The sequence below is a fragment of the Macroventuria anomochaeta genome, assembly GCF_010093625.1.
Source record: "Macroventuria anomochaeta strain CBS 525.71 unplaced genomic scaffold BU25scaffold_47, whole genome shotgun sequence".
NCBI classification, from domain to species: Eukaryota; Fungi; Ascomycota; class Dothideomycetes; order Pleosporales; family Didymellaceae; genus Macroventuria; species Macroventuria anomochaeta.
This window is the reverse complement of record NW_022985408.1, coordinates 115249-130210: the sequence shown is the minus strand read 5'-3', so window position 1 is coordinate 130210 and position 14962 is coordinate 115249. Positions and strand designations below refer to the sequence as shown.

General features: G+C 53.8%; 6 protein-coding genes across 6 annotated transcripts; 2 read left to right on the top strand and 4 right to left on the bottom strand.

The window, feature by feature from the left end:
* Window positions 1-2: 2 nt before the first annotated feature.
* On the bottom strand, window positions 3-1064 carry BU25DRAFT_463114 (flavo protein; the record flags this gene model as incomplete). Its single annotated transcript, XM_033710579.1, has 1 exon — window positions 3-1064. The coding sequence occupies one exon, from the start codon at window positions 1062-1064 to the stop codon at window positions 3-5; it is 1062 nt and encodes a 353-aa protein (XP_033556350.1).
* Window positions 1065-2295: 1231 nt separating this feature from the next.
* BU25DRAFT_463112 (C4-dicarboxylate transporter/malic acid transport protein-like protein) lies at window positions 2296-3524 on the bottom strand (the record flags this gene model as incomplete). The annotated part of the gene is made up of 2 exons (XM_033710578.1): window positions 2296-3290; window positions 3341-3524. 2 exons carry the CDS (start codon window positions 3522-3524, stop codon window positions 2296-2298), a joined length of 1179 nt encoding a protein of 392 aa, XP_033556349.1.
* Window positions 3525-3895: 371 nt separating this feature from the next.
* On the bottom strand, window positions 3896-5942 carry BU25DRAFT_403195 (glycerol uptake facilitator protein-like protein). Its single transcript, XM_033705071.1, has 5 exons — window positions 5880-5942; window positions 5295-5768; window positions 4818-5245; window positions 4503-4771; window positions 3896-4453 (listed from the first exon to the last, which is right to left on the bottom strand). The coding sequence occupies exons 1-5, from the start codon at window positions 5905-5907 to the stop codon at window positions 3931-3933; spliced, it is 1722 nt and encodes a 573-aa protein (XP_033556348.1). The 5' UTR covers window positions 5908-5942; the 3' UTR covers window positions 3896-3930.
* A 1232-nt stretch (window positions 5943-7174) lies between these two features.
* On the bottom strand, window positions 7175-8286 carry BU25DRAFT_425935 (vacuolar protein sorting-associated protein 26; the record flags this gene model as incomplete). The annotated part of the gene is made up of 4 exons (XM_033708384.1): window positions 7175-7278; window positions 7328-7444; window positions 7493-7990; window positions 8070-8286. The coding sequence occupies 4 exons, from the start codon at window positions 8284-8286 to the stop codon at window positions 7175-7177; spliced, it is 936 nt and encodes a 311-aa protein (XP_033556347.1).
* A 1097-nt stretch (window positions 8287-9383) lies between these two features.
* BU25DRAFT_215924 (carbohydrate kinase) lies at window positions 9384-10514 on the top strand. The gene is made up of 2 exons (XM_033701259.1): window positions 9384-9788; window positions 9842-10514. Exons 1-2 carry the CDS (start codon window positions 9546-9548, stop codon window positions 10289-10291), a joined length of 693 nt encoding a protein of 230 aa, XP_033556346.1. The 5' UTR covers window positions 9384-9545; the 3' UTR covers window positions 10292-10514.
* A 2774-nt stretch (window positions 10515-13288) lies between these two features.
* BU25DRAFT_352915 (sphingoid long chain base kinase-like protein) lies at window positions 13289-14862 on the top strand (the record flags this gene model as incomplete). The annotated part of the gene is made up of 2 exons (XM_033703429.1): window positions 13289-13442; window positions 13490-14862. The coding sequence occupies 2 exons, from the start codon at window positions 13289-13291 to the stop codon at window positions 14860-14862; spliced, it is 1527 nt and encodes a 508-aa protein (XP_033556345.1).
* Between the last annotated feature and the right edge of the window lie 100 nt (window positions 14863-14962).

Sequence of the window (14962 nt, the reverse complement as noted above, 5' to 3'; positions counted from 1 at the left end):
CTTTATAATCGCATCTGAGCCAACGTGCTCACAACCTTGGCTTGCTGTTCCGACGGCAATTGCAACCTCCCAAGATCCAAGTCCCTCCACTCCTGCAACTTCTCCTTACTCTCCTGCAGCCCTTTCCACTCGGCACTCCCGTTCTTGAATATATCATCGATATGCTTCTCCTTCCCCCTCCACGTAATACAACAATAATCGCTCTCCTCATCCCATTGCACTTCCACCTTCCCTCCCTGCACAACAAACCTCCCCGTATTCCCACAAACCACACATCCCACCCTCATCTCTTCGCCGCCAAAGAAATCATACTTGGCCAAATGACACTGCGGACACGCGCCCTCAACCTTTGGCCCCAGATACGCCGCCTCGTCGAACCCCTTTCCCATCTGGCTCGCCACTCTCCTTCCCAGTTCCTCAGCTCTGCGCATCACACCGCCATCGCGCGCGTGCAGCACAGCCCCCGGGTTCGCACACCCCATCATGACCTCCTGATCAACGACTTTGACGTGCAGGCCGTACGCGAGCAGATGCAGGGTGGGCAGCGCCATGGTGAACTGGTCGGGCGTCGTGCTCCCGCCAACCGCCAAGAAGCCGCAAACGCGCGGCTTCAGAATGCGCTCGTCGACGCTCATGGCTAAGAAGTTCGCCTCGCCGTTCTTCTGGCCCGCCAGTATGCGCGACGCAAACGCTGGGTCCGTGTACGGCCCTAGCACTTTGTCTAGCACAGCTTTCAACCACCCCGCGGCCTGGTGCGAGTACACCGCCGTACTGAAGATCAGGGCGTCGGCGTCCATGATAGATTCGTACAGCGCTCTGCGGTCGTCGATTACAGTGTTGAGGCTGGCCGAGGAGCCGTCGACGTTGTTCCCTGCATTGGCGCCCATGGATACATCTTGGGCGTGGCTGAGGGGACCGGCGTTTGGCGGGTAGGAGAGCGAGGGGATGTGGATCCAGGATGTTGTTGTCGAGGGGTGAGAGGTTTTGGCGGATTGCAGCGCGGCTTTGAGCAGGATGGTTGAGTTACCGCCTATGCTGCCGTTGGCGAGGCCGAGGATGTGCATGATGGAGTTGATGTTGTCTCTGTGTGTGATTACTATTGAGAGACATCTTGAGGTCGATGGTTGTGGATATGTAGCATCGAAAAAGTGGTCCCGAAGGTGGGGGGTGGTGGACTTCCGGGGTAATGTACGACCCCAGATTATGCTCGGTTGGCCTCGTACAACACTACAACCCGCCGTCTTACGGACCCGATAATTCACTGGAGCAAAGCGACATCTCAAGATTTTGTCGAAACTTCGTTTGTGGCATTGATGGTGATAGTTGCTTGGAGTTGGACGTTCGGCGTCAAGGTGAAGTCTCACGCCCATAGACGATCCATTCATTCTTTATCTACACCCATCTTTCCCCAGTCTCATCAATGTAACGTCTTTGAATCAGTTTTCATCTCGACTCACTTCTTCGGGGCAGTCCCTGGCAACTCACTACCCATCGCCCCTCCAGGAAGCTCATGTGCCGGAGCGCTCCCATACATCTCTCCTTGATGGGCGTGCGCATACTTGTCGCTCGCAGGCGCATCGTATGCCATTGCAGACCCGTATCCATTAGTGTGCTATGTGTATGGTGGAGCTACACCTGTCTCGGGGGCGGCTGATGCCTTCTTCTTCCACATTGCTGTCCGGCGAGCAAAGAAGATGGCAGCTGCAAGTAAGGCCACGCCTGCCAGCGCACCATGGCGATCCCAGCTATGTCACCGCTGGGGAGCTTCGAGCCAAAGTCGGAGGATGAAGAGGTGGATGGTTTTGATCCAGAAGCTGCGCCCGTAGATGTCGGCGTTGATGAGGCACCTGCAGATGCTGGCGAAGTCGATGATCCTGTTGATGCTGCACGCGAGCTTGCTGCCGAACTCAAACTCGTTGCACTCCTTGTTGCTTGGCTCACAATACTTGACAGAGTGCCACCAAGAATCTGTGCGAGTCGAACGACACCAACGTTGGATGTGCAGCAATCGTTTGTTCCACCGCAGCACCAGCGATCACTAGGGTCGAAAATGAGTTTCGATCACCATCGTATGATTGTCTGAAGTCTGTGAATTGGGACTGTTGTGCAGACCCGATCCAAGGTTTGGTTCCAGAGTCGCCCACTCTCAATCTCCTGGGTGCACCAATGGCGACTTCCCTTGCCAGATCAAGCTTTCTTCCAGACACAATTCGTAATGGCCCTGTCGTAAGCCTGGGGAGACTGACCTTTCGCCACGATGGGATTGTGAGTCGCTCGACATATGTCCTTGCCATGCTATCGATCCTTGTCTTCATCCTTCCCTGGCCAAACGATGCGCTTCAACCACACTGCTCGCACGCAGCCAACGAACGCGACCCACCAAATGGCAACCAGAAGCGCCGTCATTACACTGCCCACCCACAGTATCACTTCGCTTCCCAATTCTCTTCCAACCATGACCGTGGACAAAGTGAACCCAACATTTGGGAAGATGAAAGCCCACCACGTAAGCGCAAACGGCATTTTGCCCATTACACTGGCATTCACCATGACTGCGATTGCAAATATCCAGAAGGAAAACAGCCACAGGAAGATGCCGCCGAACAGTGCAATCGTCTGCAATATGCTCTTGGCCGCGGGGTGAGCAGCGAAGTATCCGTACGTCTCTGGTATGGCATTTGCCTGCCCAATCAGGGCTACTATGGTGTATGCTCCTGCACCTACTGGTATGAATAAGCCTGGACGCAGATGCGCTGGTGGCAGACCGTTCTCCATGAGGTTCTTGATGACAAACGCGGTGCATATGAGCGATATGATCCACCCAAAGCCTTGATATGCGCATCCGGATATGATGATCGCAGTTGCTCGACCTGGAGGCTGGTGTCCTGCGATGAGCGAGGATATCGTCCCTGTCAGCATCGCCGAGTAGCCCACCAAGAACGCGCTTGGGAGGAAGGGGACCGGACGGACTGCGCTGTATGCAAGGAGGACGTAGTACTGGAGGAGTGAGTTGAGAAGTGAGACAGCTGCGTATATCCAGTACAGGACATTGATGGTGGAGATGAGCCACGGGTAGCCGGGGCCATATGTGACGCCGTAGAGTTGAACTGAACCTATGATAACGCTTATGCTGAGGTAGAATGAGCCTAGAAAGTAGGACTCTGCTGGGTGGGTGAACGATTTCTTGAAGTGGTGGAAGTGTAGCACGGCTCGCGCCAGCATGCAGACACACAGAAGTGTGAACAGACAGAGGTCGAAGAGGAAGATGATGAGGCCGATGGTGTAAAGTCCTGCGCACAAGTCAGTCATTCCTCTCGCAGTACTCTGCACTGGCGCATACCGTGGAATTTATGTGGCGTCTCTGCCAGTGCGATCGAGAGTCCTCCTGTTGACATTGTCGACAGGAACCATGCCCAGGTAACGTGCTTGACTCGCCCCCTTATGCCGACTGCAGGTGCATTGTTGCCTTGCTCTTCCTGCTTCTCCGGAGCACGCTTTGGTAACGAATCCCCTCCTGATGACATGTCGAGAGCGCCAATTGCTTTGCAGTACTGTTCAGACTGCTGGTCCCCTGAGCTGTACTTGAAGCTATCGCCGGCGCATTGTCAGTGCGAAGAAAGTGACATAAGATGAGGTACAAGGTTGAAGTCTGCCCTAACACTGTGAACGACGTATGGTCCCCTTAGTAGACATGGTGGCTTTACGATTCCAAGTGTTCTGGAATCATCTATCAGCCCCGCGAGAAGTCAAGTCTAGCGGATGGTTAGTGAGAACTAGTGGAGTCGCTGGAAGGGATGACGAAATGAGATGCGCCTAGTTCCCGATCGGATGCGGGGAGGTTCATCCCTATTTCCGGCATCAATTAAACACCACTTTATCCACGAGAGACACTTGCAAAAGAAGCCAAATTTCTTCATCACTCAACGCGCTCTAAGCCACGTTGTGAATCTTGTCTTTCACCTCCTCTTTCTTCTCGTTAAACTTCCACTTGATGTCACCTTTCTCCGGCCACCTGTAGTTCACCGGCGACTCTCCACCCACGAAGACGAACAGATCGTAGATGAACCCTCCGAATATGGCACCACTCGTGGCCGCGCCGAACGGACCGTAAGCCCAGTACGCATCACTGAACGAATCGTAACCCGCCCACAAGCCAACCAGCCTGGGACCCAGGTCACGCGCAGGCGAAATTCCGAGTCCGGTGTTGTAGCCAAGCGAGACCATCAGGAGGTAACCCATGAAACCAAAGATCAAGGCCGTCATACCTTGACCAGGGGGTGAGTTCTGGTCGTCTCCGAGAGCGAAGGCGATGCAGGTGTAAACAGCCATGAAGACAAAATCATTGAAGAAGGCCGTTGTCGCTGTGAAGGCCGGGCCCTTGGGGAAAAGAGCTTTGCCTGTTACGTCGAGCGTATGTTGTGGGTCCATGGCGTTTATCGCATCATAGTACAGCCTGTTTGAAGTCAGTATCGCATGAAGAAAGAGTCGGCACAGAGACATACCCGTATGCTAAACCTCCTGCAGCCAGGCCAGCAAGCATCTGCATGCAGATGTATACGATTGCCAGTCGCCATGGGAAACCACGGAAGATCGAGAGTGCAAGAGTGATGCAGGGACTAAGGTGGCCACCAGAAACGCCACCGCTCAAGTAGATGCCTACCGTTACGGCGAAGCCCCACGCCCAAGCCTGTGTCTCGAAGTTGCCTGTGGTTTCGGATGAGGTTGCGACGGACAAGTTGGCTGCAATTCCAAGAAACAGGTAGACGAATGTCTGGAGAGGTCAGCTATGTTAAATCTCACGCTTCTGGTACTCTTACAGCAAGGAACTCGGCTGGTGCCTGAGGGTATTGTGCGCGAAACCTCGCAATTGGGTTGCGGTACTGGTTGTAGTACTCTTGCTGCTCTTCATGCTCACGCTTCTTGGTCTCCTTGTCCTCTTTCTGCGTCTGCGTTGTTTCGCTGGTGTCGAGTTCCTGGAGTGGATGGAGACCGTCCTGAAGACCGAAGTTGTTCCTTCCGTTGTTTCGCTGATCAGCATCATTAAGGCCATGTTCGTTGATTGGCGCGCGTTCTGAAGCCGAGTCATCATTGCGCTGCCTGCCGGCCATGGAGTGAGTGTTGGACGTTGGTCGGCGCACATTTGGCATACGACCTTGACTGTAGGATTGGTAATCTGCACTGAAGGGCTGCGAGGATTTTCCTTGTCTCAGAGGAGTTTGTGAGCCCCCCGAGTCATTTCCAGATTCTGTTACATCAGTCAGTAATGGTCGACATCAAGGTGCGTCAGAACTCACCTTTCTCCTTCACCATGTCTAATCCATCACGTGCCTCGATTCCTTTCTGCAAGTCTTGCTCTTCTGCCTGCAGTTCCTCCATCTTCTTTCTGAGCTCATTTTTACCCCACCACATGCCACGGCGCATCGTGTGTGGTAGAGGTTGACCAAGGCCAAAGACTGGCTTGTCTTTTTGCTGGTTGTACCAGGGGTTAAGCTTGAAGTACTCATTCTCTACGTCAACTAGCTGTTGCTGCTTCTTCTCGAGCCTCTGGGTATCACTCGTCTCCGCTGTTTGGTTGGTTTCACTTCGTTCCATGGTGGACGGTCTTGTGTTATTGTGGTTGGTTGCTGGTCGCAAACTGTATGGTGTTTCAAGGCCAGATGTACTGATTCTCCCAATGCTGGCTCCGGTATCTGCGCCTTGAGAGAACGGTTGAGGGGGCGGTCTTTGAGACTGGCTATTGGGTTGTTGGTCGAAGTAAGCCTGTGGCTCTGCAGAATATTCAGTCAGTATCAGAGATAAGGCTCCAATGTTTGATGCGGTCACTAGGAGGGGCTAGTGGAGTACGTGTGCTGCATGCTCGATCGATGCAGGGAACATACCGGACGTGTTGGGATGGGATTCTATCATGCTGAAAAGTCTGCGGTCGATTTGTCCGATCTTCGACGGTGGGAGCTTGATTGTTCAAATATAGATGGGAAAGTTGCGACTCAAACATGGGAAAGTGAAAGAATTGCATGTGCGACGTCATCGCACGAAACCTCAGTTTCCACTTCTCGGTCAAAGTCGCACTACGACTCCCAAGAACGAAAGAGTTGGCTTTTCTGTCTTCCTGCTCCATCTTTTCTGACTGCAATAGGCTGTAGAATGCGACTGCTCCATTCATAAAAACTCGTCTCGATGGCTGCGTTGTCAGGGTGCAGGGACTGCTGCAGATCGCAATGTTGATCACCAAGCATCCATCATCAGCAAGGCAACTTCAGCAGCGCACCCACAGTGTGGGGCCGCCTCGGAATGACGCATTATGGTGTGAGCATGACCCTTGGTAAAGCACCTTCTACAAGGGCTGAGCAGGTATCCATGCTCTTATTGCGGGTTTCCCGAGGATTTCAAGTTCGTGAACGGTCGTGAGCAACTCACGATACTTGGCACCGGCTAGCAGAACCGAAAAGAGCCTCAATAAACGGCGTTGGATGTAACGGGAATTCGATGAGGGAACATAGCATTCTCAGATGCAGTGGCGAACTTACACAGATGGCCGACCACTCAGCTCTTGTCGCGATCATTGTGGAATTGACTCACTTCAGCGGCCTGTCAGTGTCAGGATGCTGCAGCTTTGTGTCGCAACTGAGTCGTGTGGATGAATTCAACGATTTTACAGGCCTGAGATAATTTCTGAATTTGCGTACTTGTGCAGAAGAGGTCGATGTAACACCTTCAAGTTAAACCTCTCTTGGTGCTGCACGCCAAAGAATTTCCTGAGTTGTGGGCAAGCTCGACTCAACGGCGACGGCTGCCCGACTGCCGAAGCAAGTCCTTCCCGACAGCAAGTCGTGTCGACCAAAGAAGTCCGAAGCGTAGTGTGCTGGGCCGACAGCCCCGATGCAGACCAACTTTGTTAGCGTGAAGGCGCTTGGACACGTGGGATGATATCGGTGAGAATTGCCAGATTCGCCGGATTGCCATTTTGGTATTGGTATCATTATTGAAGTGGTATTTACATGTCCAGGGATGTTGTATCTCAAAATGCGGGGAAGCTTTCAGCTGTCTCCGTTCCCGCAGTCTGTTGTGTCCATGCACTCTCTGAGGTATGCGGGCATCTCGACGCTATGGAGTTGTCCAGAACATGTACTGGTTCTCGGTACTGACGGCTGCAACAAGTGGTTGACGAATGTGCTCAAGGTACTGCCATCAGCTTGTTCTGCTCTTGCGCCAACGTCAAGCCTTCCGGCGCTTGCCTGAACAGTACGATCTCAGACTGCTTAAAATATCTTCGAGCATCTTGGAGCAAGTTAGTCAGGCATACAGAACGCTATCAGGAGACACACACCTTCGTCGATGAGCACTAAGCTCAAATAGTATCGAGTTGAGTACTTCTTGTTGACCTCTCGGAAAGTGGGCGTGAGGTCGAAACCGCCGAGGAACAGCCTGATTGGGATTGTCTCTCCTGCAGTCTCGTCAGTACTACGCATACGCCACAACATCTGGACCGTACCTCTTGATGGTGAACCATCCATGATCTCGAATCGGACTAGTGTCTCGCTCTCGTTGTACTGGTTTGGTGCTGCCCCTGTTGTTTCTCGCCTTATGATCGACAACTCCATGTGTTTGATCTTTAACCGCACCAGAAGGAAGTATATCCTGCCAACGATGACATCCTTCAGGTGGTATTTCGACTTGGAGTATTCAAACTCAATGTGCAGACAGTCCTCAATACCAACGTCCATCTTGATGGAGCTGTTCGTCTCAGGCGGTATCCGGTAAGAGTACACCCACAGGTCCTTCTCCCTGATCACATCCGCCATTCGGCGCGATACTGTCACGCGAACAAAGTACCGCAGCTTCACATTGATGCCATTATATGACTCGTATTGCTTCTCGACGTTCTTGAAGTTGAAGTCGAAAGTCTGAGGATGTTGGAGCTCGCCCGGCGCTGCAAGCTCCTGGCCGAGGGAAAGGAATTCATGGTGGTTTCCGCGATCGAAGAACATCTCTGCGCCATATTGTATCAGCATTGCAACCTTGTCAACTGCCAGCCTTCCAGGCACCAGCTTTGGAATGGGCCTACCCACCAATTGTCCCAATAAACTGCACTTTGATGCCTGTGTGCTCCAAACGCTTTCCATCCTTGGGCCTGACTGTGACCTGTCCCTTGACAGACTCGCCATCGAGGTACAATGGCACCTTCTCTTTGCGATTCTTATCGAGCTTGACGTCGACGGCAGAGCGGTCGTCCAGGTCCTCGAGGACGATGTCGATGTCGACCGGGGTGGAGAAGAAGTAGGACATGGCGGGGACGGCGCTACGGTTACCCTGGTGCGTTCTTGGAGTGCGATGCAGCTGTCAGTGTCTCGTCGGTGGTCGGCGCAGTCGCAATGCTGTTGCGTAGCTCCTCGGAATGGCAGCTGCTGATCCGCGCTTGTCCACATTCACGTTAAAAAGTCACGTGCAAGAAGCTCTCCGCAGCCTCCGATAGTTGCATCATCACAGCTTTGTCTGCATCTCGCCCTTGTTCCTGGCTGCCTTGCTTCTACGTCATCTTACCGCGTCTCAGAATCGTCACGCGGGCAGTCACGAAGGTGAACAACAAGCTGTCAGTACCTCTAGAGACATGCAGAGCATTGCAGCAACGAACATTATTGTCGAGCGGTGAGCGACTCGACGCAGCCTCGGGATGTGCACTTCGGAGAATGGCGCTGCTCTAGCGCATCTGGAAGGTTTCCAGTGTGCTGTCTCCTGGCGTACCGCCCACACGACCCGTTGCTGTTCAAGGCTCGACCCTCGCCGGTCCGGAAAAGACTTCAGCGCCTCTCGTGACCCCCACGCGCTATTATCCAACACCTCCTCCCCTTCGCTGCCTGTCAGCGATGTGCTCAGCTGGTCACTCTTGGGCTGATTTGCGGCGCTGCTGATGTTCTATCCAGCACAGTTCACGGCCCAGCGCTGCCGAGCCGAGTGCTGCGTTGGCAGAGCTGTACCGAACATGTAAGATGCACCAGTACCTGACGATGACCGGGGTGCATACCAAGGTTTGCGGGGTCTCCATTCGCCACTGCATCATCCCACGCGCAGCGGCACGCCCAAACTTTCAAACGCCGATGAGGACGAAACTCCCTTTCTTTCGTCGCTTCCGGTATGGCCAGGGAGGCCAGTTTGCGGGCAGTTACATCCGCCTGCCTCTATCCCAAGGCTGGCCCAAGCAGAGGTCGCAGAGCGCCCGCTGATTCGCACGCGATGCTATTCGTAGTGACATCAAGTCTTGGCTCCCACAACTGTGCTCCCAAACTCTGATCCCACCCTTGCCGTCATGGGCGCGGGAGGAATTTCCAGACGTGCACCCACGTTTTATAATGCGCCCTGCCCCAGCACAAGTTGAAACTTGCCGTTCCTGCTTACCAGTGCCCAATATAGTCTGCGTTACACCCACTCTCAATACTATATATTCCCCGGCTCGACCCCATCTCTCCAATATTGGAAACCCGACTTGGTTCACGTACTAGCGCCTGTCTGCCAGCGAACCCATTCGCTTGTCTCAACAAATATCAATCATGTTGCAAACTATCGAGCAAACGCACTCCGCATCCGTACACTACGCGTCGCTGCCTACTCCTCCAGCATCCACTGCTGGCTCACCGTCCACTTCGTCCGCAAACCTATGCAAGACCACCGAGGTGGCCATCCCTCACCGTCACCACATTCTCATCGTCACCGGTCCTGCAGGATGCGGAAAGAGCACCATTGCCAAGGTTCTCAGCAACCGTTACGGTTTCGAGTACATTGAGGGCGATGAGGTATGAATCGTCTTTTCGTGATTTTGTATATCGTTTGTACTGACATTTTTCAGTACCACCCAAAAGCCAACATCGACAAGATGGCAGCCGGCATTCCCCTAAACGACGAGGACCGTTGGGACTGGCTGATCCTCCTGCGCGACCAGGCTCTCCAGGACCTCAAGAAAGGAGCAAAGGGCGTTGTCATCACCTGTAGCGCTCTGAAGAAGAAGTACCGCGATGTCATCCGAACCGCCAGGCTGTACGATGAGGAGCCGGACGCCAACGTGCACTTCGTATACCTCCGTGCTGACAAGGAGACTCTCCTCGCCCGCGTCCGCGGCAGGCAAGGCCACTACATGAAGGACAGCATGGTTGAAAGCCAATTCGCAGCGCTCGAGGAGCCCGATGAGCTCGAGGTGAAGCAGCTCAAGGACGTCGAGATTGTTGATGTCAAGGGCGGCATTGAGGAAGTGTCTCAACTTGCGTCTGATGCCGTCGACAGGGTTCTTGTGTCCCGGTAGCGTCTGAACTCAGCTTCTTTCGTTCGGTATTACCGTTTCTGGCTCTACCTGCAGAGCTGGTACTTTGAGCGTTCAGCATTAGTGGCGTTGGGGTTTGGCTATTTTTGGCGCAATCTATGCGATATATACCCTTGCGAGACGGCTTGCATTGGGCGTGGTGTTGTAGATTACACTGTCATTTCCACTTCACGTGGGTGAAGCTTATGTTGAGAAGAGTGTGAGCGTGGGGGTCACGCCGGGTCACGACTCCCGGTTCCCGAAGTGAGCCTCGCTGGCCGACGACCTGTAACCATCACCACGAACAAGGCAGCAGTATGGCACCAAGACAGTGGGTGCATCTCTGCGACGGCCGAATGCGATGTATACTGCTAGCTGAGAACTCGATTTGACTCTTACACAATACCCCCCTGTTGGCCCATACCTCTCGGTCCCTGCAACTGCGCGAATGTCTAATAGCCTCTACAGTCGATGCCAGGAGCTGCCTCACGCAGCCATACTGGGAGATCCCGCAAGTTTAACCGAAAGCCCCGCGATCTCCGACCACGTGCTAGGTAGCTTACAAGAGATCTGGGACGGACCTGACTGCAAGCTGCGTAAGCTTCTCAAACAAATTTTGATGGCACGGCGAAGTTTCCAATAGATTCAATATGTTCTGGCACTGAACTACGAGGGAAGTGACGCTGGCCTGAACTTTCATCGCAAGCCTATAGTTATTGACTGGTCTGCTACTCATGAACCGGTTATCCTTCCGCACTATTTACACATCAAGATCCCTTCTCCAGGACCTTTTGACCCCATGCCTGGAGATGAGTGGGTAGTACAGAGCGAGAAGATTGCCTTGTTCGCTCTAGAGATTACGGACGAAGGTGACAGTTGTCATCTAGGCAGAGCTCTCGCACCGGACAGTATTGATTGGAGCCTTGTACGAAGATGGCTTGGGGCTTGTTACAAAGCACGTAACCCACCTCACAGCCAGGAATTCGAACTTCTGGGAACGGTATTGCGTGTTGTCGATGTAGAACCAGCGCGTGTTGTTCCATTACCATTAGGAACAAATTATATCGCGCTGAGCTACCAGTAGGGCTCAGATCAAAGATTGAAAGCTGCAAACCAGCACATGGAACGCGTGTATCGTCCCGGCCACCTCGATACTTGGGATGGGCAACCTGCGCACACCATCGTAATTGCAACAGCAACTGTAAAGCTGCTCGACCAACGTTACCTCTGGGTTGATGCGCCATGTATTATTCAGGATGATCCGGAAGACCTCGAAAAACATGTGGAAGCCATGGACCAAATTTATCACAACGCTGCCCTTACGATCATAGCTGCTGCAAGTGAAACGCCGATCACGGCTTTCCTGGGCTCTCTGCTCTACGGATTGCAGAGAAAAGATGCAAGAGAGGAGATTATCAGTTATGCGACGTTGCCGTCTTCGACAACAACCAAAGATGGGTCGGTACGGTTCAGATCGACGGACGACTTTCAACGCTGCTACGAAATCGAACTCACAAGTTTCTAGGTCTTTCTCAATCGACATATTCAAGTGATGCCATGCATGAACCGAGTTGGGATGCTACTTCTGAGGCTTTTCGCCACTGGACGCTGTAGAACAGCCCGCAGTATGAGAAGCCCTGTCTAATAACGAGATATACTTCGACAGCAACTCCTTCTACACAAATGCTTGGTGGCCAACTGTAAACTTTCCGCTACTCTCCAAACCTGACAGCAGGGGAGTGGTCGAGCGGATTGGTATTGGGAAAATTCATATCGATGCATGGACTACGATCGCGGAGCAGAGCGAAGTTTTTCTGTGTTGAAGGTAGCGACGCGTTCAGTCAGCATTTTGGCTGAGAGGACCGGGCGCAGAAATTGGATAAATTTGTGCGTTTGCCAATTTCACATATCTGACAGTATGACATACTGTTGTTTATTTAGTCTTGAGATCCCTCGAACTGTGACAAGGGCAGGGTTACAAATTTACTATGGACTGGTGACTTTAGGCTACTGCCACCGGGTTGTTAGTGATATTGCTTCAAACCAATACCTATCTTTCATTCAACTTTTCCGATTGCTTCTAGAGCTCCTCATGTGGCCAGACGTCGCTGGAGGTCCTCGTGCGCTCGGTCTGCCTCACCTCTGGAGCCGACTTCTTGAATGTATGTATCGGAGGAAGTTTGCTCCCGAAGTGCTCGGGTAGTTAAAATGCGAGTGTATTGATTCTTCTAGCAGGCCGCGCAGTGATGCAAAGTCGTCCAAGGGCACTATGGATGGGTTTGGGTGATGGGGTTCGCGGCGGGTGACGATGGCCTTGCAACGTGCTGACTGCCTCTAGGTGCTCTTGCTGTTCGTCGTTGCCACTGACCTGGGCGTGACTTCCACGACCTGCTGACCAGCCCAGCCCAGTGCACTTTGGCCTCAACCTCGCTCTTTCAACAACAACCTGGAACCGCCACAGCCTGTACCGACGCTGCGAGTCTGGTACTACTGACCTTGATATCGTCCAGAGCATCGACAGCTCCCCACGCACCTCACAGTTTATGAGCATTGCGTTCATTGTTGAGTGTTTATACTGCGGTCAGGGTGACTATGCTGCTGTAAGTGCTCCGTGTCATAGCCGTGCATCCGCTGACTGTCCTAGATGAACTGCCTCCTGTCTTAGCCTCGCTCTTGCTGCCTTGGACGACCTGCACCGACACTCGCAGTGGCGTTGGAGTAGGCTCGTGCCTTTGCCAGGACACATATGTCTACCATATGGTGACCATAATGCAGCTTGCTCGCAGAGTTGATGTGACCCAGAGGTTGGTATATAATGCGCCACCCAATCAGCTTCATCTTCCATAATGCACTAGAGCCCGCAGACATCCGCCTGCCGCGGCCGTTGGCATGCCGTATGCGAGCGCGAACCTGTGACAGCTTACATCGTTTGATCTCACGTCGCTCCTTTATTTGCGTCTCCAGTATGCTGAGGGCGCTCCACGTTCGCTTTTCATAACCATGGCTGCAACTGGAGGCCACGACGATCCCTTCAGAGACCCTTCGCTCGCTCCACAGAACCAGCAGCCTGTCGATGCACCCAGCGTCCCGGACACGCTCGCTGTCGGACGCAATGCCTCGTTGACGCTGGGAACAGACTCGCTGGTTGTCTTGGGTGTGTACATTTGCCAGTCGTATGTGCTTGTATTCTAATCCTCCCAGATGAAGAGCTGCAGGACAGCAAGGGCGCCAGCTGCTGCGGCCTGTCTCTATCCGGCAAGAGCAAGTCGACTCGTTCGATCCCCTTCTACAACGTACTCTGGGCCGAGCATTCAGACAACGGCGACATCACCATCCAGTACGCCCACTCTGTCTCGCCCAAAGCTGTGCGCCCAGCCATCGTCAGCTACAAACTCGACAAGCTGGACAGCCGGCTGGCCGAGGCATGGATCGAGAAGCTGCTCGACCGCGCATACGGCGCATCGCAGCGACAGAAGCGCATGAAGGTGCTGCTGAACCCCTTCGGTGGACAAGGCGGCGCGGTCAAGATGTACCATAAATCGATTGCGCCCATTCTTGCCGCGGCGCGCTGCACACTCGACGTGGAGAAGACACAGCATCAGGGACACGGCGTGGAGATTGCGCAGAATCTAGACATCGAGGCGTACGATGTTGTAGCATGCTGCTCTGGCGATGGCATCCCACACGAGGTCTGGAACGGGCTTGGGAAGCGAGAGGATGCTGCGAGAGCACTGGCGAAGGTTGCAGTCGCGCAGTTGCCCGGCGGTTCTGGAAATGCGTTGAGTCTCAACTTCAACGGCTCAGACAGCCCGAGTCTGGCAGCGCTCGCCGTCGTCAAGGGCCTGCGCACGCCTCTCGATCTCGCCTCGATAACACAAGGCGACCGCCGCACCCTCTCTTTCCTCTCGCAGTCCGTCGGCATCGTCGCTGAAACCGATCTTGCGACCGAGCATCTGCGCTGGATGGGCAGCGCGCGCTTCACCTGGGGCTTCCTCGTACGCCTGCTGACCCAAACCATCTACCCCGCCGACATCGCCGTCAAAACCGTCCACGACAACAAGCCCGCCGTCCGCGAAGCCTACCGCGCTGAAGCCTCCAAGCCCCCTCCCACACACGACTCCCGCCCGGTCCCAACGGCAGACACCGGACTCCCAGCCCTCCAATACGGCACAGTCAACGACCCGCTCCCCGCGAGCTGGGAACTTATTCCGCACGACAAACTCGGCAACTTCTACTGCGGCAACATAGCTTATATGTCGCCTGACGCGAACTTCTTCCCCGCCTCGCTCCCCAATGACGGCTGTCTCGACCTGGTTCGCATCCGGGGCGACATCCCGCGCATGACAGCCATCAAGATGCTCATGGCCGTGGAAAACCACACGTTCTTCGACATGGACGGCGTCGACTACCAGAAAATCGAGGCCTATCGCATTATCCCGAAGATGCAGGACGACGGGTACATCAGCATTGATGGTGAGCGAGTCCCGTTTGAGGGGTTTCAGGTCGAGGTGCATCGGGGGCTGGGCACGGTGTTGAGCAAGAGCGGGCATTTGTGTGAGGCGAGGGGTGTGTAGGTTGAAGGTGTACGTCACCCGTTTCTTTAGTATCTGTCTTATTTGCTTGTTATAGATCGAAGATACCACCGAAGCTGAGTGTCGTTGAAGTCGCATTCCA

What these genes read in the sequence shown, in the direction of transcription:
- BU25DRAFT_403195 (XM_033705071.1), bottom strand. Translation starts at nt 5,907, where the DNA reads ATGATAGAATCCCATCCCAACACGTCCG. An exon ending in ATCCCATCCCAACACGTCCG is followed by an intron (nt 5,769 to 5,879) that starts GTATGTTCCCTG and finishes AATATTCTGCAG; the next exon opens with AGCCACAGGCTTACTTCGAC. An exon ending in AGACATGGTGAAGGAGAAAG is followed by an intron (nt 5,246 to 5,294) that starts GTGAGTTCTGAC and finishes CTGATGTAACAG; the next exon opens with AATCTGGAAATGACTCGGGG.
- BU25DRAFT_215924 (XM_033701259.1), top strand. Translation starts at nt 9,546, where the DNA reads ATGTTGCAAACTATCGAGCAAACGCACTCCGCATCCGTACACTACGCG. An exon ending in AGTACATTGAGGGCGATGAG is followed by an intron (nt 9,789 to 9,841) that starts GTATGAATCGTC and finishes GACATTTTTCAG; the next exon opens with TACCACCCAAAAGCCAACAT.